This window comes from Ictidomys tridecemlineatus, chromosome 12 (genome assembly GCF_052094955.1).
Source record: "Ictidomys tridecemlineatus isolate mIctTri1 chromosome 12, mIctTri1.hap1, whole genome shotgun sequence".
Lineage (NCBI taxonomy): Eukaryota > Metazoa > Chordata > Mammalia > Rodentia > Sciuridae > Ictidomys > Ictidomys tridecemlineatus.
Genome location: NC_135488.1, coordinates 49966964 through 49989842, shown reverse-complemented (window position 1 = coordinate 49989842; position 22879 = coordinate 49966964). Strand labels below are relative to the sequence as shown.

The following is a 22879-nucleotide window of genomic DNA, read 5'->3' as shown; positions in this document are numbered from 1 at the left end:
TTCAGTTTAATTATATCTTTTTATTAAAATACTACATTCAAGGTTTTCATTATATAAAAATTGTTTTTACTTTTTAACAGACAAACATTTTGGCATTGCAATAGGCCTGGAATATTTTTTGGTTAAGCCCATCATATTTGGAGATTTCATTAAGGTAAGTATATTGTATTGTCTTGAATACATTTGAAGGTTATAAAGCATTCACTATTTTTCAATTCAGATTCAATTTCATGTTCTGTAAGAAGTTTACATCTATGAAGATCAAATATCTAGGCCAAGTGTGGACAAATTATGGTCCCCATAAGTCAAATCCATCTGCTGCCTATTTCTGAAGACAAGAGTTTTATCAGAACACAGTCATAGCTGCTTGTTTGTGTACACTTTATATGAATCCTTTTATACATTGTGAGCAAAGTGCAGTAGAAGCCACAGAAACCAGAAGATCTGTGACCCTTTAAAGAAAAAGTTTGCTGACCTTTGATCTACCTATGTTCTTTTGTTAATAGTTTGAATTAGGGAGTCATTAGATAATTTGATGTGGAGGAAAGTAGGGAAGCTTAGTCTCAACTGGAATCTTAGGAAACTTAATCAGTCTCAGAACTGGAATCCCTATTGAATTCTATGAAGCTGTTCAGCCCTACTTAAATGCTTTCAGTGATGGAAGGTAGGTTAGTTAACAGAATTGTCCTATTATTCCAGGGCCACCTGTTTAGTAGCAAAATTTCCCTTGTATTAACTTCCTTTATTTCCTTATAAGCTTCTCAAGTCTATCCCCCCATGTACAAATATTATTTATACTTGGTCCTGATTTTGGCCACTGGACCTTCCTAAAATATATATTCCATCTAACCACTCCACCTTCCTTGACAGACAGCCCATTTTCTTTTACCAAGTTGATTCTTGATCAGGTAACACATTCCCAGTGTCTCTCCAAGAGGGCACTGTTCTCCCTAAGTCCCCAGCTTTCTATGTAGAGCTAGATACATAGCATGCTTCAATTAATACTGGTTCAACAGTGAACAAGCTCTTTATATTATGTGTCCATTACCTCATCACTCTGAACACCCCTCCAGATATCTGTCAGGAGTGTTATCACCTGAAAGATTAAAAAAAAGATAATCTATTTGTGTGAAATACAACTTTTTAAATTTGTCATTAAAAATAAAATCCAGGTTTGTTTCCAAAGATTGTATTTCCTATGTGTTTTGGGCGATGACATTATCTTTGGGGAATAAAGCAAAGGAAAAAGAAGAGATAGGCTCTTGCATTGCCTAGATATATTTTAGTAACATCAAAAGTGTCCCCAGGGAAGTTGCTACAGCAGAGAAAAGACAGTCTCAATAATTTCAAAGAGGGACTCAGTTCCCTGTAATTACATCTGTTTTTTTATTCTCAACAATTTTTATAACTCTAGATGACTGCTGTGTAAAAACTACATGTAGTTGCCACATGATTGTTTATAACGATAACAATCTGCCATGATTTTCAACTAGTTAGCTTTTCTAATGTCAGTAGACTAAAAGCAAAAGTATGGAACCAGAGCATGGGATTATATGAAAAATTAAATCCCTATTCTAAGTTTGTGTGTTTATTTTATTGCAAAGATTATTGAAATTGAAATGTACCACTTGAAGAAGTTAAATGAATTTCCCATATTATGCATGTCTTGTACTCTTACATATCAGAATTGATCCAACTTGATTTTTCTCCCATCTATCATCTTATAGTTTGGAGCAGATAGAGCTGATCGGATTTATGATGATATGCCTGATATGGAGAAAATTGCAAATGTTCTACAGGATTATCTTGATGATTATAACCTTATAAACCCCAAAGAAGTAAAGTTGGTGTTTTTCCAGGATGCCATAGAACATGTTTCAAGGTATAGTGCAATCAGGTGCCAAATTATGCATTGATTTTATTTCTTTTGCATTAAAAAAATAAAAATTAAGTTGTATAAAACTCTTTAAATTGCTAAGTATATACTAAAGTCTTTTAGCAATTAGCAATTTAGAAAGATATTCTAGAAGATATTTTAAATAAATATACCATGAAATTTTTGTGTAATTCCAGAGGTGATCACTTTTCCTATATATATATATATATATATATATATATATATATGTTCTATCTTGCTACAAAAAGGACCTGAGGTGGTTTACAGATGCATATAAAAAATAACCAAAGTTAATTGCATGCATGCCCAAAGAAAGAAGGGGTTCAAGATTGTAGCAAAACAAATAGAACCCTGATCATAGATTGGACAATTCTTCATGTTAAAAATGACCCTTCCAGTACAAGCCAACTTTTATTTCCTATGACTTCTGGTATCAGTTTCATCCTATGGAGCAATAATAATAATGGTACTCAGTGTATATATAAAACCATGATATGGAGCATCTCATTTAACTTTCAAAACACCTCCCCTTAATTTGTTATTATAATTTCTTTGCAAATAAGACTTAGAGAATGTTCCAGTGGTCTTTTTTATTGGTTCTTTTTAGTTATACATGACAATAGAATTCATTTTGGCATAATTATAAAAGCATGGATTATAATTTGTTTTAATTCAGTCCCCAGTATTTCACCTTTTCCTCCCACCCCCTGTTCCCTTCCCTCTACTTTACTGATCTTTATGCTATTTACTTATTGTTCTTTTTTAAATTAGTGTCTTGTAGATGAACATGATGGTACGATTCACTGTGGTATATTCATATATGTACAAAAGAAAGATCTTTTTTTTCCTTTTTTATCCCCTACCCCCCCCCTTATTTTGAATTAGCTTCTGCATATCAGAGAAAACATCCAGTGGTCCTTTTAGCCACTCCAGCACTTAGCACTTTCATTTTATCATTATCTCTTGTGGTTACTAGTGAAGGAAAACAAATTTTTGACAGTACAGTATACAACAGTGAATAATATTAGGTAAATTGTCGAAGGCTGCTAGCTAACAAACAATAGAATGGGCCCACTATTTTTCATAACAGCACCATAAAATGTTTGAAAATTATTTCTAAGTTCCTCTTAGCTTTATCTTCTCTAGGCAAAATTATCCTAATCTTTCATATTGCCCATTAGAAAGTATTTCTAACCTTTAACATACTAAGTATTTTATAATTTTTCAATGTTCCACTTAAAAAGACAGTACCCACATTTAATATAATATTCTGTGGAATAAGAAATTCAAAATATGAGTGATAAAAATAAATCGTATGGTAAAAAAAAATGAGTGAGAAGAGGATTTTCCATGATCTACTACTGAAGAAAAATTTTAATGGCTTTGGTTTTTTTTCCATGTCAACTACACTCCTTATTATGACTTACGATTCAGTCCCCAGAATTTTTTTCACACAACACATAAGCTAATAAATCTTCCACCTCTCCTACATTTCCACACTTTAATTAAATCTTATTTAAGAATTTGTATTCTTCACAGCTTACATTAGGATATATATTTGATTGTCAATGAGTTGTCAGGATACAACTGGCAATAAACCCATATACTATCCCCTAACAACTTTTATTCCCACATTCAGGCAGGAAAAGTCTGCAAATAATACCATCAGCAGCACGAGCACTCTGGTCTGAGAGCCTTCCTAGAGAATACACCAGATGACAGGCAAATCCAGCTTCATTATTTTACTATCATCTTTCTTACTTTTGTGAAAGAGAACCACTCCATATTTGAAATAATATAAGGAGAAATTTAAAAACCATTTGTAGAAACATCCAAAACACCCTAGACATGTTGCTCTTTTTTCTAGAAATCAGTAATTAGAAATCTGATAAAATACATTTCTACTTGTAAGAGGTTTTAAACATCTACTGCTGGTTAGCAATAGATGTTATAAGCATTGGTTATTAAGTAATTAGTAATTAGCACATTAAATTTGTTGGTGACATTTTTGGGTTTTGTGTTTTGGCCTAGAGTAACTTGGATAAAAGTCTCCTGTGTTTTCAAAGTATAAATGCACCAGGTCATCTCTACCTATTACATATTCCCAAAGTTGTCACCATACTACTAGGTTGGTAGAATGGATCCCTTTATTAAATACAAGCTATTCAGATTGGATTTTAAAAAAGACCCAACAATATGGTGTTTGCAAGACACTCACCTTATAGACAAGATATCCAAAGACTGAAGGTTGAAAGGATGAGAAAAATAATATAGCATGGAAATAGTACCATAAACAAGTAGCTATTCTCTTATCAGACAAAGATATTCTCATATCAGACAAAGTAGACTTCAAGCCAAAATTAATCAAAAGAGACAAAAAAGGTTTCTTTATACTAGTTAAGGGAATCACTCAATAAGAAGATATAATGATTTTAAATATTTATGCCCCAAACAATGGTGCACCTACATATATAAAACAAACCTTATCAATATTAAAAATCAAATAGATCATAATAAAAATTGGGGAAAAAAACAGATAATACCTTGAATCCTATCAGATCATAATGGAGTGAAAAGGACAATATATAAAACAGAAACTACTCTAACACCTAGAGATTAGATAATACACTTTTGAATGACAAATGGATAACAGAAGAAATCAGTAGAAATAAAAAAATTCAAACAAATAAGAATAATGATAAATAAGAATAAATAAAAACCTCTGGGGTAGTATGAAAGCACATCTAAGAGGAAAGTTTAGCACTGAGCTCATACCTTAAAATAATAGAAAGATCCAAATAAATAATCTAACATTATACCTCAAGGTCCTAGAAAAAGAAGATCAAACTAACACCAAAATCAGGAAAATACAGGGAGTTATTAAAATCAGAGCTAATATCAATGAAGTTCAGAATTAAAAAAAAAACAATACAAAGGGTCAATGAAAAAAAGAGTTGGTTCTTGAAATGATAAACAATATCAATAAACCTTTAGTGTAACTAACCAAACCAAAGAGAGAAAACTCAAATGAACAAATTATAGATGAAAAATGAAATATCACAATATACACTACAGAAATCCAGAGGATCATTAGAAACTATTTTGAAAATTTATATTCTAATAAACTGGAAATGTTGAAGATATTGACAAATTTCTAGAAACATATTTCCTGCCCAAATTGAACCACAAGGATATGGAAAACTTAAACAGATCAATATTAAGTAATGAAATTAAAGCAGCCATCAAAAGCTTTCCAACAAAGAAAAACCCAGGACCAGACAGATTCTCACCTGAGTTCTACCAAACTTTCAGAGAACTAATACCAATTCTCCTCAAATTATTCCACAAAATAGAAAAGGAGGAAACTCTTCCAAACTCATTCAATGAAGCCAGTATCATCCTGATACCAAAACCAGACAAAGATATCAAGGAAAGAAAACTTCAGACCAATATCCTTGATGAACATAGTAGCAAAAATTCTTAATAAGGGGCTAGGGATTGTAGCTCAATGGTAGAGCAGTAGCACGTTTGAGGCACTGGGTTTGATCCTCAACACCACATAAAAATAAATAATTAAAAGAAAGGTATTATTCCCATCTACAGCTAAAAAATATTTTTAAAAATTCTTAACAAAATATTGGCAGACTGCATACAAAAAAGCACATTAAAAATATAGTGTATCATGATCAAGTGGGTTTCATCTCAGGGATGCAAGGTTGGTTTGGCCTACAGAAATCACACAATATAATTCAACATATAAGTAGAGTTAAAAGACAAGAATCACATGATTATCCCAATAGATTCAGGAAAAAGCATTTGACAAAGTACAGCACCCATTCATGTTTAAAATAGTGGAGAAACTAGGGATAGAAGGAACTTACCTCAACACTGTAAAGGCTATAAATGACAAAGCTAAGGCCAACATCATACTGAATGGGGAAAAATCTCTTCCTCCAAAAACAAGCAAGTATGTCCACTGTCACCACTCCTGTTCAACATGTTCCTTGAAACTCTACCCAGAGTATCAGGCAAGAGAAGGAAATTAAAGGAACACAAATAGAAAAAAGGGAGGTCAAATTATTTCTGTTTACTGATGACATGATCCTATATTTAAAGGAACCAAAAAACTCCACCAGAAGACTTCTAGAGCTGATAAACAAATTTAATAAAGTATCAGGATACAAGATCAACACACATCAGTCAGTCTCATTCCTATACTCCAATAATGAATCTACTGAGAAAGAAATCAGGAAAATTACTGTTTTGGTCATCTTTTTCATGCATGACCAAAAAAGACTTGACAAGAACAATATAGGAGGAAAGTTTATTTGTGGGCTCATGGATTCACAGGTCGTAGTTCATAGATGTCCAACTCCATCATGGCAGAAGAATGAGGCAGAGAAAAGCAGCTCAGGACATGGACAATCAGGAAGGGGAGAGAGAGAGAGAGAGAGAGAGAGAGAGAGAGAGAGAGAGAGAGAGAGAGAGAGAGATATCTGTTCAAAAAGGACAGAGTATATACCCCAAAGACACACCCCTAGGAACCCACTCCTCTAGCCATATCCTACCTGCCTATAGTCACCACCCAGTTAATCCTTATCAGGGAATTAATGCACTGATTAGGTTAAGATTCTCATAACCCATTTTCATCTTTGAATTTACTTGCAGTATTTCACACATAAGCTTTTGGAGGACTCATAATATTTAAACCATAATAACAATATCTTTTACAATAATTTAAAAATAAAATACCTACAAATTAATCTAACAAAGGAGGTGAAGGACCTCTACAATGAAATCCATAGAAGGACACCGAAGAAAGAAATTAATGAACACTTAGAAGATGGAAAGATCTCCCATGTTCTTGGATAGGCAAAATTAATATTGTCAAAATGCATTACACAGATAAAGTGCAATCCCCACCAAAATACCAATGACATTTTTTTACAGAACCAGAAAAAAATATTCTAAAGTTATTTGAAAAAATAAGAAAACCAGGATAGCCAAAGCAGTTCTGTGCAAAAAGAGCAATGCTGGAGGCATCACAATACTGGACCCCAAATTATACTACAAAGTTATAGTAAATACAACATGTCCTGGCACCAAAACAGACATCAAGACCAATGGAATAGAATAGAAGACCCAGAGATGAATCCTCATAGATACAGTTATCTGGTACTAGACAAAGGCGCCAAAAACATACAACGAAGAAAAGATAGCCTCTTCAACAAATGGTGCTGGGAAAACTGGAAATCCATATGTAGAAGAATGAAACTTGACCCTTATCTCTCACCCTGCACAAATTCAACTCAAAGTAGATACAAAACCTAGGAATTAGACCAGAAACTTTGCAACTGCTAGCAGAAAATGTAGGCCAACACTCCAACCTGTTAGCAGAGGAAATGACTTCCTTAAATGGCAAGAAATAAAACCCAAAATCAGCCAGTGGGTAGCATCAAATTGAAAAGCTCTGTACATCAAAAGAAACAATTAATAATGTGAAGAGGGAGCCTACAGAACGGGAGAAAATCTTTGCCACTTGCTTCTGAGGGAATTAATATCCAAAACATAAAGAATCAAAAGGATAGAAAACATTAGGCTGTGGGCCACAAGTCCCTGCTAAAACTATTCAACTCTGCCATTGCAATGTTTAAGAGGTCACTGACAATAATGAGTGAGCATGACTATGATTCAATAAATCTTTATTTATGGACACCAATATTCGGATTTCATGACTTTCACAAATCATGAAATGTTACGCTTCTTTTGCTCCCCCCTACCCAACCATTTTTTTAAAATCTGAAAATCATTCTTATCCCTTAGATCATAGAACACACACAGTTCAGGGACAGGATTTGACCCACAGGCCATAATTTGATGACTCCTGTTCTAGACAAAGCAATATTATCAAGATGTTCTGAGTGTGGAAAGTTCAGACCTACCTGAAGAGCAGGAGACGGTATAAAGATGGAGACAAATTTGAAAGTTTGATTCTGTAATTAGCAATGGCTAAGAGTCCGGGCTTTTTCCTGGAGGAACACTTTTTAAATAAGTCCTCCCTGTGCTCCTTTATTCTGCCACCAAGGATGATGATACTTTATAACTAATTGGTTTCTTTATTTGACAGCTTTGAAAGCCTCTAGAAGTTGGTCTATTGAATATAATGATTTATGAAGCACCTACCACACATGCTATACACAATTTACATTGAGAACTGACCAACATCCAGGCCCTTATGATGGAGCTTACCTATCGGAAAGGGTTGGCAATAGTCTTCTTTCATGGGTTACAGTAACCATCTTATACATTCGTAGTTTTAAAACTAACAAAGTATTATAGTTATAAAATATTTTAATCTAGTTTTTTGCAATTATCAGCATCATGAATAAAACCAGATAGATAGATAGATAGACTTCCTATTTAAAAAAAGAAAGAAATTAAGCTTACTTTTACATTTCTCTCATGATTTCTAGTCCTGCTGATCCAATCTGAGATTTTTGATGATGATAATTTTTAAGAAATTACTTTTACATTTTCATTCTTTTTAAAGAATTTATTGACATTATCATTTCCTTTTTATTATCTGCTTAACACTATATAGACTTCACTCTCATACTGCTCACTTTTATAGAGACATCTCTTTCCCCTTCTTGTATTTTAAAATTTTATTCATATTTCTATATATCATCAAGGGATCTTTTGGAAAAGATTTGCAGGTGACTTAGTCTCTGACCCTGTAACATAATGTTTACCTCTAACTATCACCTTGTAAAATGTCATCTTGTGAAATTATTTATTTCGTTGGAGATAATCTATTATTTCTGCTATAGATGTTCAAAAAACATTTTGCTTACATCTAAAATATAGATCCCTATGATGTGTTTATATATGTGAATTTATGTTATATATTTGTATAACATAAACGTTTTCTATTTATTTGTTAAATATAATGTATACTTAAATATTTAAATATTTCCTAGAAAATATTTAGTGTTTTGCCTCTGCTATTTGATTTCCTCTCCTGACCTTCAGTGGCTCTGCTCCATTGGATTTGTGGGCTCACCTCAAGACTTTTCTATTATTTCAGTCACCATTGCATTAGTTCTGTTCCTTCTTGTCTCTCCTTCTGTACTTTCTATTATGTAGCCTCTGTGATCCCATTTTTCCTCCTAGATTTTTCCTTGTTTTCTTTTATTTTTCTCTCTGTCACAAGGGGAAAAGTTGCCATGTATGCAGTAGAGGGGGAGAAATAAAGCATGTCCACATGCTTCTGCCCTTTTCAATGCTTTATTCACTCAAATCATTCAATACAATTTCACTCTATAGGTTCTTCATCAAGAAAAAGATAATCCTTAATGCTAGGCACTACAATAGACATATAATCAATCACAGCAAACAATTCTAGATTAATTCTAAGCATGGTAAACACACTTGATCATGACAGGGTAATGACAGACATTCCCTCTGCATGCAAAGTTCAAAAGTCTCAAGCCTTAGGCTTTAAGTCCAGCAGATGCACACTCACTCAGACCACAGCGATCAGGTCAGGAAACAAGGCAGGCTTCTCCTGGGATAGAACTGATGGCTGGTCGAGGAGAGGGTCGTAGGGAGAAGTTTCGCCTCTCACCAGGGTCAAGATGTGGCCGTAGAGATTGAGAGCAGTGAGGATCATACAGAGGATCAAACAAATGATGACACGTGATGGGACCTCAGTCGGAGTCCTCTTCAGGTTCTCCAGCTGAAGTGCATCCTTGTTTCAGCTGGCAGAATCCCTGTTCATTTGCTTTGTTATTTATACTAAATTTTGGGACTTTTTGACCCCCCCCCTTCAATCCTTATCAGTTACCACCAGATTTCTCAGTGACATCATTCAATCTGGGGGTTAAAACATCTGGTCTGGTGGTCTCCACCTTTCCCTCTAATCAGGCGAGGAAAGCCTGCCAGAGGCTTCACTCTGTTTATCAGGGAAAGTGACTTGTTTATGTCGGAGGGCTATACTGGAGGGCTCTGTTAGGCATGCCTGGTGAGACTGCAGGTTTCAAACTAAAGTTTTTACAATGAAGTTGGTTAGGCTCAGGCCTAAGGCCATCCTCACACTCTCCCATCATTTTTTTTTTAATTGATGTGACTAGAAGGTCCAGAAGTTTATTCTGCTTTCCTTCTTTCTTTTTTTTATTAAATTCATGACAATAGTGGAATTACCCATATACAGCACAATTTTTCGTAACTCTGTATATAAAGTATGTTCACGCCAAATTATGCCATTATACATGTACTCTTTTTTTTTAATGGGAGGAAGATTATTTCTAGATAGGGAAGAGGGGTGTGAGGGAAAGGGAGGGGTAAGGGGATTAGCAAAGATGGTGGAATGTGATGGTCATCATTAAACAAAGTACATGTATGAAGATTTGAATTTGGTGTCAACATACCTTATATATACAGAGATATGAAAAATTGTGGTATATATATGTATTAAGAATTGTAATGCAAAAAAAGTACATCTCCCATCACTTAGAGGTCACAATTGTTCTCTGAGCTCTGGGTGCATCCCTTAAGCTTGTTCTATTCTCTTCCACAGTACCTGTCTTGTGAGATGTATTTCCACTGGGGTCTTCAGTTTGGTGGTTAGAATTGCCATCTCTCCAATTTCCCCTAAACCCATTTTTATTTACTCCTTTTTCTAAGTGCTTAAGATAACAATATCATGATTACAGTGCTTTTTGAAATTCTTAACATGAATTTCTAAACTTTCATTGTTATCTTGCAGTAATTGTTCCCATTGATTTCTCTCTCTGAACTATGGTGTCTTTTCATAGCTCCAGGAATTTTTATGCTTGCTCATCATTTTTTATTGGTTTTATTTTTAAATACATGACAGTGGAATGCATCACAATTATTATTACATATATAGAACAATTTTTATACCTCTGTTTGAATATAAGTATGTTCACACCTATTCATGTCTTCATACATGTACTTTGGATAATGATGTCCATCACATTCCACCATCCTTGCTAATCTCCTGCCCCCATCCTTTCCCTCCCACCCCTCTGCCCTATCTAGAATTCACCTAATCCTCCCATGCTCTCCCTCCCTACCCCACTATGATTCAGCCTCCTTATATCAGAAAACATTCGGCATTTGTTTTTTGGGGGGACTGACTAACTTCACTTAGCATTATCTTCTCCAATGCCATCCATTTACCTGCAAATGCCATGATTTTATTCTCTTTTAATGCTGAGTAAAATTCCATTGCGTATATATGCCACATATTTTTATCCATTCATCCACTGAAGGGCGTCTAGGTTGGCTCCACAGTTTAGCTATTGTAAATTGTGCTGCTATAAACATTGATGTGGCTGTGTCCCTGTAGTATGCTGATTTTAAGTCCTTTGGGTATAGTCTGAGGAGAGGGATAGTTGAGTCAAATGGTGGTTCCATTTCCAGATTTCCAAGGAATCTCCATACTGCTTTCCATAATGGCTGCACTAATTTGTAGTCCCACCAGCAATTTATGAGTGTGCCTTTTCCCCAACATCCTCTTGAGTACTTATTGTTGTTTGTATGCATAATAACTGACTGGAGTGATATGGTATCTTAGAGTGGTTTTAATTTGCATTTCTCTAATTGCTAGTGATAATGAACATTTTTTCATATATTTGTTGATTGATTGAATATCCCCTTCTGAGAAGTGTCTGTTCATGACCTTGGCCCATTTATTGATTGAGTTATTTGAGTGTTTTTGGTGTTTAGCTTTTTGCGTTCTTTATATACCCTAGAGATTAGTGCTCTATCTGATGTGTGAGGGATAAAAATTTGCTCCCAGGATGTAGGCTCTCTATTCACCTCACAGATTATTTCTTTTGCTGAGAAGAAACTTTTTAGTTTGAATCCATTCCATTTATTGATTCTTGGTTTTAATTCTTGCACTATAGGAGTCTTATTAAGGATGTTGGGGCCTAATCCCACATGACGGAGATTGGGGCCTACTTTTTCTTCTACTTTTTTTTTTCTATACACAGGGTCTCTGGCTGTATTCCTAAGTCCTTGATCCATTTTGAGTTAAGTTTTGTGCAAGGTGGGAGATAGGAGTTTAATTTCATTTTGTTGCATATGGATTTCTAGTTTTCCCAGCACCATTTGTTGAAGAGGCTGTCTTTTCTCCAATGCATGTTTTTGGTACCTTTGTCTAATACAAGATAATTGTAATTTTGTGAGTTAGTCTCTGTGTCCTCTATTCTGTACCATTGATCTACCAGTCTGTTTTGGTGCCAATACCATGCTGTTTTTGTTACTATTGCTCTGCAGTACAGTTTAAGGTCTGGTATAGTGATGCCACCTGCTTCACTCTTCTTGCTAAGGATTGCTTTAGCTATTCTGGGTCTCTTATTTTTCCAGATGAATTTCATGATTGCTTTTTCTATTCCTATGAGGAATGCCATTGGGATTTTGATTGGAATTGCATTAAATCTGTATAGTGCTTTTGGTAGTATGGTCATTTTGATAATATTAATTCTGCCTATCCAAGAGCAAGGTCGTAAAGGCTATCTACACTAAGCCCCAGGCCAACATCATTCTAAATGGAAAAAAATTGAAGGCATTCCCTCTAAAAACTGGAACAAGACGGGGATGCCATCTTTCACCACTTCTATTTAACATAGTTCTTGAAACACTGGCCAGAGCAATTAGATAGATGAAAGAAATTAAAGGGATACATATAGGAAAAGAAGAACTAAATTAGCACTATTTGCTGACGATATGATTCTATACCTAGAAGACCTAAAAAGCTCCACCAGAAAACTTCTAAAACTAGTAAACGAATTCAGCAAAGTAGCTGGATATAAAATCAACACCTTATAAATCAAAAGCATTTCTGTATATCAGCAACAAATCTTCTGAGAAGGAAGTGAGGAAAACTATCCCATTTACAATAACCTCAAAAAAAATAAATAAAATACTTGGGAATCAACTTAATGAAAGAGATGAAAAATCTATACAATGAAAACTACAGAACCCTAAAGAAAGAAATCAAAGAAGACCTTGCTCATCATTTTAAATGTAGAACTGGGCTTACTGATGTAATGGTTCATTTAATTTGCAGCCTAGATCCTTCAGGGTCCCTGACAAAATCCTTTACACTTTGACAAAGGGAGAAGAAATTTTACTTCATTTTAAATCCATGAGTCTAGGGAAGACAGCCACCAGTCTGTAGGGAATAGTGGACATATGGATAAAGGGAAAGGCCCCGCAATATGGTTCATCCAACAGTGAGCCTCAAGAGTAGCCTGTTCTTCTCTTGTAGCATCTGCTCTACTGGCCACCAGCATTCCTCACTAGGGAGTACTTCTGAGCAGAAGCCATGTCTGTGATCTTGTAATCAATCTTTCTTTACTTTCTGCAGGATTGCCCGGATGATCCGTCAGGAAAGAGGCAATGCCCTGCTTGTGGGAGTAGGAGGCACAGGAAAGCAGTCTCTTACAAGACTTGCAGCTCATATATGTGGTTACAAATGTTTGCAGATCGAACTTAGCCGTGGATATAACTATGATACTTTTCATGATGACCTGAGGAGGTTGTACAAATTGGCTGGTGTAGAGGACAAAAATATGGTTTTTCTTTTCACAGACACCCAGGTACATATTTAAACAGCTCACTTGTAAAATCAGGAAGTATATGAGTGTTACAATACAGCATGTACTTTGAATAGTTTGTAGGATGAAGTTCAAGGATTATTGTCTCTGAAAGCAGATTATCTGCACTGTATAAAAGGCTTTTATAATATATTTTTATTTATCTTTCCAAGTTTTGTTTGTAAACTCTAAGTAATTATGATAAAAGGTTAAAGAGAAACTTTTTTGTGTGTTTTTTATGTTTTTCTTAGTACATTACAGTTATACATAATAGTGGGGCTGAGAAAAAGTTTTAACTATTCTTTGATGAAAAGGACAAAGATAGCAGACAGTAAGTAAAATCAGATTAACTCTAAAATTAAAATAAGATTACATTTACATCTAAAATAGCCAACCTAACTGATCTTAAATTCTATAGTAAATGCTATACTTGGGTGTTTTAACTTTAGGGAAAATAAACCTTCTAGAAAATATGATAGATTTAATGTATAAATATTTTAAACTTCTTTGTAATTTTTAAAACATTGTGACAAGGATTGAGTGCAAACACAAGATAGGGAAAATATTTTCACCATCTACATGAAATGAGTTTATATCTTAGTATAAAAATACAAGCAAAAAAGAAGAAATATAAAAATGTAATAGAATGTGAATTAAAAGTTCCTAAAAACAAATATTCAGCCTAACCAATAACTAAAGAAATGTAAATAAATAAAGTAAATAAAAACGCCATGAGCTTAGCATACTAAAGGCTCTGGATTGAATCCCTAGCACCACAAAAATAAATAAATAACACTTGCCTGACATGTATGAGGCCCTGGGTTCAATCTCCAGCACCACAAAAACAGAAAATAAAAGTGAAAGCATTAATGTGAAAATGCTTATAATGTGTTGTTATATCACCATATAGGCTCTTCAGTTTTATATAAACAGATATGCCATGTGCAACTAGAAATGTCTGGATCATGGGATTATGAGTGATTTTATTTTTCTTAGTTTTGCTTATTTATAGTTTCTAATTATTCAAAAATTAAAATATTTCTTAATTGTTAGTATTGCTTTTAAAAATCAAGGAAATTATATAAAAAGATTCTAAATAAGATAAAGTCATATTGTCTTGCTCAACTCCAAACAAAAACTATATTATACTCTGTTGAAAACCCCAATCTCAAATGTTCTACAGTAATGAAGAGTAGACACAGCTATAACTAAATCACAAGTATACATGTGTGTATACAGGTGTGTATACATATGTACATATGCAAAAGTATAAATGTGAGAAGAAATTGAGAGAAACAGATGTTTAAAATAGTTTAACTTGAGGGAATGGGAAGATGGCGGCGAAGGGAGTGCATCATCCCAGTGTGCCGTGTCACTGAGTGGGAGAAAGACGAGGTGAAACGGCTGAAGGCTAGCTTGTTGGGAATTTCCAGTGAAATTGAGGTGCTCCAGAATCTAGTGGACGGATTTCCATCACGCGAGGTTCAGCTGCGGGAGCCCGGTCGAGGGCGATTTCTCCGAGATTTCTCCGCATGGAGGGTCACATTGCCTGATCCGGGGAACGTCCCCACAGCTGGAGTCTGCGGCGCGGGGAAGCGGAGAGGTGCCGGAGAGGGGGTGCAGCGATGCGGATTCTGGGGGCTCCCGCCAGTGGTACAATAGCCACGCTTAGTGCTGAATTCCGGCTTTGAGACAGAGGAGAGAAGCGGTCCAGTTCGGTTCCCGACACCGGTGGGACCACAGAGGAGGACAGCAGCCCCATCTTGGAGAAATGATGTAATCATCCCTGTTTTCTACTGATCTCAGCGCATTCAGCTGCGGAACAGGTGATTTCAGGCTGGTATTTGCCTGCGTCTCCCAGACAGATCGCTCAGGCTTGGGGCTGGAGAACCTGTGGAGAATACTCTTGGGGGCTCGTTCCTGGCAAGGCGTGCGCCGGGCTCTGAGGTGGCTGGATTCTGGTCCCCGGGGCTGCCTTGGCTCAGGGTTGGGGAACCTGCGGAGACTGCGTGTGGAGGCCAGCTCCAAGTGGAGCGTGCACTGACCTCGGGGCAGCTGGGTTCTGACTCCCAGAAGAGTTTTGGCCCGGGGCTGGGGAGCCGGCAGGGACTGCGTCTTTGAGCAGAGTGTGCACCGAGTTTGGAGAGCTTGGAGCGGCCGGGCTCTGGCTCCCGGAGCTGCTTTGGCCTGGGGCTGGGGAACCCGCGGGGGCGCTCCTTGGAGCCAGCCCCCAGCGGAGCGTGCATCGGGATCGGAGAGGCCGGGTTCTGTCTCGCGAAGCTGCTTTGGCCTAGGGCTGGGGAACCTGTGGTGACTGCTTCTCGGTCAGGGTCCTGCTGGGTGCTGTGGGGGCTGGGAGGGGGCAGAGTGGAGCTGACACCTGCACCCAAAGCAGGCCAAGTGACCCGCCGGCGTGGTATCATGACACCCCAACTGCAGCTGGGGCCGAAGAGAGTAGCCGCCCACACCTAGAATAGGACCAGCCACCCGACGGCGCAGTAGCCAGGTAACTCCATTTGGAGTAGGGGCTGTGCAGAGCCGCCGTCTGAGCCTGCAAGGTAGGCAGACCTGCGACCCACTGGCAGGACAGGCCTGGTAGCCTGCCAGTGTGGGGGACACATAGCACCGAGGCAGTCACGTTACACTGGTTGGAGTGGAGGTGGAACAGGGCCACCGCCCGTGTCTGGAGGGGGCTCAGCGACCCGTTGGAGAGGCAGTCAGGTACCCCACTTGGGAGTGGGGGCTGTGCAGAACTGCCGCCTGGGCCCCCAGGGTGCGCAGACCTGCGACCCACCAGCAGAACAGGTCTAGAGGCCTGCCAGCGTGGTAGACACGTCACACCAATTGGAGTGGGGAATCGAGCAGAACGGCCGCCCACATCTGGATCAGGACCAACGACCCGAGGGCGTGGTAGTTACGTCACCACAATTGGAGTGGGGGCACAGCAGAGCCGTCACCCGCGCCCACAGGGGGGGGCAGACCTGCGACCAACCAGCGTGGTAGACAGACCACCCTAATTAGAGGAGGAGCACAGCCACTACTCACCCTGCAAGGGAGACTTCCCAACTATACAAGAGCAATATAAATAAATAGGGGGTAAATTTCAAAAACACAACAGTTTCACCAAGCAGAAAGAAATGCGAGCAGTATGAAAAGACAAGGAAAGAAAGGACCACAAGCAATGCAGGTCAACTCAACTTTAGAAGAGGTAAGAGCTGCAACAGATGGAATGTCAGATAAAGAGTTCAGGATATACATGCTTCAGATGATCTGGAGTCTCAAGGAAGACATGAGACAGCAAAATCAGACAATGAAAGATCACATTGACAAGGAGCTACATAAACAAATCCAGGAAGTAAAAGATCAATTTCACAGAGAGATAGAGGTAATAAAAAACAAACAAACAGAAATCCTAGAAATGCAGGAAGCAATAAACCAACTTAAAAACTCAATTGAGAATACTACCAGCAGAGTAGGTCACTTATAAGATAGAACATCAGACAATGAAGACAAAGTATTTCAACTTGAAAAGAACATAGACAGCTCAGCAAGTCTGCTAAGAAACCATGAGCAGAACATCCAAGAATTATGGGATAATATTAAAAGACCAAAATTAAGAGTCATTGGGATACAGGAAGGCACAGAGCTCCAAACCAAAGGAATAAACAATCTATTCAGTGAAATAATACGAGAAAAATTCCCAGACTTGAAGAATCAGAGCTGAAATTAATGAAATCGAAACAAAAGAAACAATTGAAAAAATTGACAAAACTAAAAGTTGGCTCTTTGAAAACATAAATAAAATCGACAGACCCTTAGCCATGCTAACAAAGAGAAGAAGAGAGAGAACCCAAATTACTAGCATACGGGATGAAAAACAGACACTCCAGAAATACAGAAGATAATCAGAAATTATTTTGAATCCTTATACTCCAATAAAATAGAAGATAGTGAAGGCATAGATAAATTTCTTAAGTCTTATGATCTGCCCAGATTTGAGTCAGGAGGATATAGACAACCTAAACAGACCAATAACAATAGAGGAAATAGAAGAAACCATCAAAAGACTACCAACTAAGAAAAGCCCAGGACCGGATGGGTATACAGCAGAGTTTTACAAAACCTTTAAAGAGGAACTAACACCAATACTTTTCAAGCTATTTCAGGAAATAGAAAAAGAGGGAGAACTTCCAAATACATTCTACGAGGCCAACATCACCCTGATGCCCAAACCAGACAAAGACACTTCAAAGAAAGAAAACTACAGACCAATATCTCTAATGAACCTAGATGCAAAAATCCTCAATAAAATTCTGGCGAATCGGATTCAAAAACATATCAAAAAAATTATACACCATGATCAAGTAGGATTCATCCCTGGGATGCAAGGCTGGTTCAATATATGGAAATCAATAAATGTGATTCACCACATCAATAGACTTAAAAATAAGAACCATATGATCATCTCGATAGATGCAGAAAAAGCATTTGACAAAGTACAGCATACCTTTATGTTTAAAACTCTAGAAAAATTAGGGATAACAGGATCATACCTCAACATTGTAAAAGCAATCTATGATAAGCCACAGGCCAGCATCATTCTGAATGGAGAAAAATTGAAGGCATTCCCTCTAAGATCTGGTACAAGACAGGGATGCCCTCTCTCACCACTTCTGTTCAACATAGTCCTCGAAACACTGGCCAGAGCAATTAGACAGACGAAAGAAATTAAAGGCATAAAAATAGGAAAAGAAGAACTTAAATTATCACTATTTACAGATGACATGATTCTTTACCTAGCAGACCCAAAAGGGTCTACAAAGAAACTATTAGAGCTAATAAATGAATTCAGCAAAGTGGCAGGGTATAAGATCAACACGCATAAATCAAATGCATTCCTGTATATCAGCGACAAATCCTCTGAAACGGAAATGAGGACAACTACTTCATTCACAATATTCCCCCAAAAAATAAAATACTTGGGAATCAACCTAACAAAAGAGGTGAAAGACTTATACAATGAAAACTACAGAATCCTAAAGAGAGATATTGAAGAACACCTTAGAAGATGGAAAAATATACCCTGTTCATGGATAGGCCGAACTAACATCATCAAAATGGCAATATTACCAAAAGTCCTCTATAAGTTCAATGCAATGCCAATCAAAATCCCAACAGCATTTCTTGTAGAATTAGATAAAACAATCATGAAATTCATATGGAATAATAAAAGACCCAGAATAGCAAAAACAATGCTAAGCAGGAAGTGTGAATCAGGCGGTATAGCGATACCAGACTTCAAACTATACTACAGAACAATAGTAACAAAAACAGCATGGTACTGGTACCAAAACAGGCGGGTGGACCAATGGTACAGAATAGAGGACACAGAAACCAATCCACAAAACTACAACTATCTTATATTTGATAAAGGGGCTAAAAGCATGCAATAGAGGAAGGATAGCATCTTCAACAAATGGTGCTGGGAAAACTGGAAATCCATTTGCATCAAAATGAATCTGAATCCCTTTCTCTCGCCATGCACAAAAGTTAACTCAAAATGGATCAAGGAGCTTGATATCAAATCAGAGACACGGCATCTGATAGAAGAAAAAGTTGGCTATGATCTTCATACTGTGGGGTCGGGCTCCAAATTCCTCAATAGGACACCCGTAGCACAAGAGTTAACAACTAGAATCAACAAATGGGACTTACTCAAACTGAAAAGTTTTTTCTCAGCAAAAGAAACAATAAGAGAGATAAACAGAGAGCCTACATCCTGGGAACAAATCTTTACTCCACACACTTCAGATAGAGCCCTAATATCCAGAGTATACAAAGAACTCAAAAAATTAGACAGTAAGATAATAAATAACCCAATCAATAAATGGGCCAAGGACCTGAACAGACACTTCTCAGAGGAGGACATACAATCAATCAATAAGTACATGAAAAAATGCTCACCATCGCTAGCAGTCAGAGAAATGCAAATCAAAACCACCCTAAGATACCATCTCACTCCAGTAAGATTGGCAGCCATCATGAAGTCCAACAACAACAAGTGCTGGAGAGGATGCGGGGAAAAGGGTACACTTGTTCATTGTTGGTGGGACTGCAAATTATTGCAGCCAATTTGGAAAGCAGTATGGAGATTTCTTGGAAAGCTGGGAATGGAACCACCATTTGACCCAGCTATTCCCTTCTCGGTCTATTCCCTAAAGACCTAATAAGAGCATGCTACAGGGACACTGCTACATCGATGTTCATAGCAGCACAATTCACAATAGCAAGATTGTGGAACCAACCTAGATGCCCTTCAATAGATGAATGGATAAAAAAAAATGTGGCATTTATACACAATGGAGTATTACTCTGCATTAAAAAATGACAAAATCATAGAATTTGGAGGGAAATGGATGGCATTAGAGCAGATTATGCTAAGTGAAGCTAGCCAATCTTTAAAAAACAAATGCCAAATGACTTCTTTGATATAAGGACAGGGTAGGGACGAAGAGCTTGAGAAGAAGATTAACATTAAACAGGGATGAGAGGTGGGAGGGAAAGGGAGTGAGAAGGGAAATCGCATGGAAATGTAAGGTGATCCTCAGGGTTATACAAAATTACATATAAGAGGAAAGGAGGGGTAAAACAAGATGTAAATACAAGTGGAAGAAATGATTTACAGTAGAGGGGGTAGAGAGAGAAAAGGGGAGGGGAGGGGATGGGAGGGGAGGGGGGATAGTAGAGAATAGGATAGACAACAGAATACATCAGTCACTAGAACGGCAATATGTAAATCAATGGAAGGGTAACTGATGTGATACAGCAATCTGTATACGGGGTAAAATTGGGAGTTCATAACCCACTTGAATCAAACTGTGAAATATGATATATTAAGAACTATGTAATGTTTTGAATGACCAACAATAAAAAAATAAAATAGTTTAACTTGAATTAAGTAAAATATAAATACTTTTTAAGAAACAAAGCAATAAGGAAAAAGGAATCAGTATACTTGCTAGAATTTTAGGATTAGAATATACTTGTTAGAATTTTAGGATTCTATCTAGTTTTTAGAACCATTTTCTCTTAAAGATAAAATTAACTTATGTGAATTTTAGAATAAATGTTTGCTTTATAATTTACAGGTAGTAACTGTAAAGTGAATTATAACAATCATTCTGCTTTCTTCTACAGATTGTAGTGGAGGAATTCCTAGAAGATATAAATAACATCCTGAATTCGGGTGAAGTGCCTAATCTATTTGAAAAGGATGAATTGGAGCAGGTGTTAGCAGCCACCAGGCCAAAAGCAAAAGAAGTTGGAATTTCCGAGGGGAACAGAGATGAAGTAGGACATGCCTGAATAATTCCATGGCTTTCTAAACAAAAAGTTGTCTTAAACTTTTATTTAACAATCTCTAAGTCCCCTTAACGGATCCATGAATGAAATTTCTTCAGTATAGTTAGCTCGCTTTGTAATTCTGCATTTTATTTTCTATGTCTAAAGTGTGGGTTCATCAGCCTTCCAGAAAAGTGATGGAAGCAGAAAGTAAAAACCCTCCGGCCCTACAGAGATCATAGACTTGTCCAAACTGGACAGTTTCCCTTATTCTCCTTTAAGTCCAAGTTTATTTCTCACACCTGCAGTGTCCTTCCTGAGAAGGGCTGGTGGGAAGTTCTAGTACTTTTGATCCCCTTGTGTATCAGAATGTTATGCACAACTGAAATATAAATATGTTTTCTCTCACTTTCTCAGGAACAACGTAGCTACCATTCATCTCCATTTCTTCAATACTGTGATTTCATTTATCTACCCCAATCTTTTTCTTTCTTCTTGGGTCTTCATCTTTTTGGCTATTCTTTCTCCTCACATATACCAATGAGGATAACCTAAATAACATCCAGAACCCTACTTGAAATGAAGTCTGCAAAAGGTCATTTTTAATCTTTCCAACTGTAAGTCATTCATTCAATCAAGAAATATCTGTTGGACAACTTCTCTAGTTGGAATGGATGTTCAACACAGTATTTCACATATCTACTGTGCTAGCATTTTTATTCAATAATGCACTAGCCTCAGACGGATTAGCCAACACTTATTTTCATCCTTATTTTAAATTGAAAACTATTGTTGCTTTTGTCAGGTGTTTCAGTACTTTATCAGCAGAGTTCGTCAAAAACTGCACATTGTTCTCTGCATGAGCCCAGTTGGAGAGGCGTTTCGGTCCCGATGCCGGATGTTCCCTTCTCTTGTGAACTGCTGTACGATTGACTGGTTTGTCCAGGTTGGTGACTCAGTAGGACAGCTCTTTAAGAAGAGATTTTAGAGAAGTAATGTGTTGAAAATAACTCACAGTACTTGAATCAACTTTAAAAGCTAATACAAGGGATAACAATGACAATCATCCAAAGACAAAACAGAACTTATGAAGAAAGAGGAGATCTTGAGTTTAGCAGTACAGAAGTTATCAGTGATCTTGACGAGCTGTTTCAATGGATGATCGGGGAGAGGGTTCAAAAGAGAAGGGGAGAGGAATCAGAGACAGTGATACTAGACAACAACTTCAACTTCAAGAAGTTTTGTGGAAATGAAAGCAGAGAAATGAGGGTGAGACAGGGGCTTATGAGATCAAGAATGAAGTCTTTTTGAGTGAGAAATATAAGCAGCATGTGTGTGTGATGAAGGTGAAAATGTTCTAGAAAAACAGAAATATATTGATGATGTAGTATACAACACTAAATGTGTGGATCCAATATCCTTTAGTAAATAACTGAATCCATCAATTAAGAGGCTGACTTGGGCAGAAAGCATAAACAGCTTCCCCTGAGTATTAGGACAAGGGGTACAGACCCAGGTGGCAGAAGACACAGGGGTAAGGGCTCACTGAATTTGTTTGCCTTATTTCTTTTGCTTTTTTTGATGAGGGAAAACAAAGTCATAAATTGAGGATAAAGAAGAAAAAGGAAGTGAGCAGTCTAAGAAAGTTAAGTAGGATATGGAATACTTAAGAGAGTACAAAACCAAAGTGTTAGAAAATGTGGAAGAAATTTTGGGCTGCATTAAGGAGTTAGTTGTAAATTTTAAGTGCAGCACATCAAACATGACTGTGTTTTGTTTTGTTTCCTTTTGTTTTGTTTTCTTTTGTTTTGCTTTGTAGTCAGCTACACCTGCTCAGTTTCAGGCATGGAATAACAGAGAGTTGGGTTTTACTAGGGTTCAGGCAAGATCAAGAATTAAGAAAAAAGCAAAGGAGTTAAGATGTATGCAGGATCATGACTACAATGATGGTCCTGACATCACAACTGTATAATAGAGTGAGGTAATGAGGTCCTCATAACAGATGATTCTG

General features: G+C 37.1%; 1 protein-coding gene across 1 annotated transcript in view; it reads left to right on the top strand.

Moving 5' to 3' along the window:
* Dnah6 (dynein axonemal heavy chain 6) overlaps positions 1–22879 on the top strand; it is a 263669-nt gene that overhangs the window by 160206 nt on the left and 80584 nt on the right. The window contains exons 45-49 of the mRNA XM_005335870.5: positions 81–154; positions 1728–1882; positions 13299–13530; positions 20725–20877; positions 21674–21814. Coding sequence (XP_005335927.2) covers positions 81–154; positions 1728–1882; positions 13299–13530; positions 20725–20877; positions 21674–21814 — 755 coding nt within the window. The remainder of the gene's footprint in view (positions 1–80; positions 155–1727; positions 1883–13298; positions 13531–20724; positions 20878–21673; positions 21815–22879) is intronic.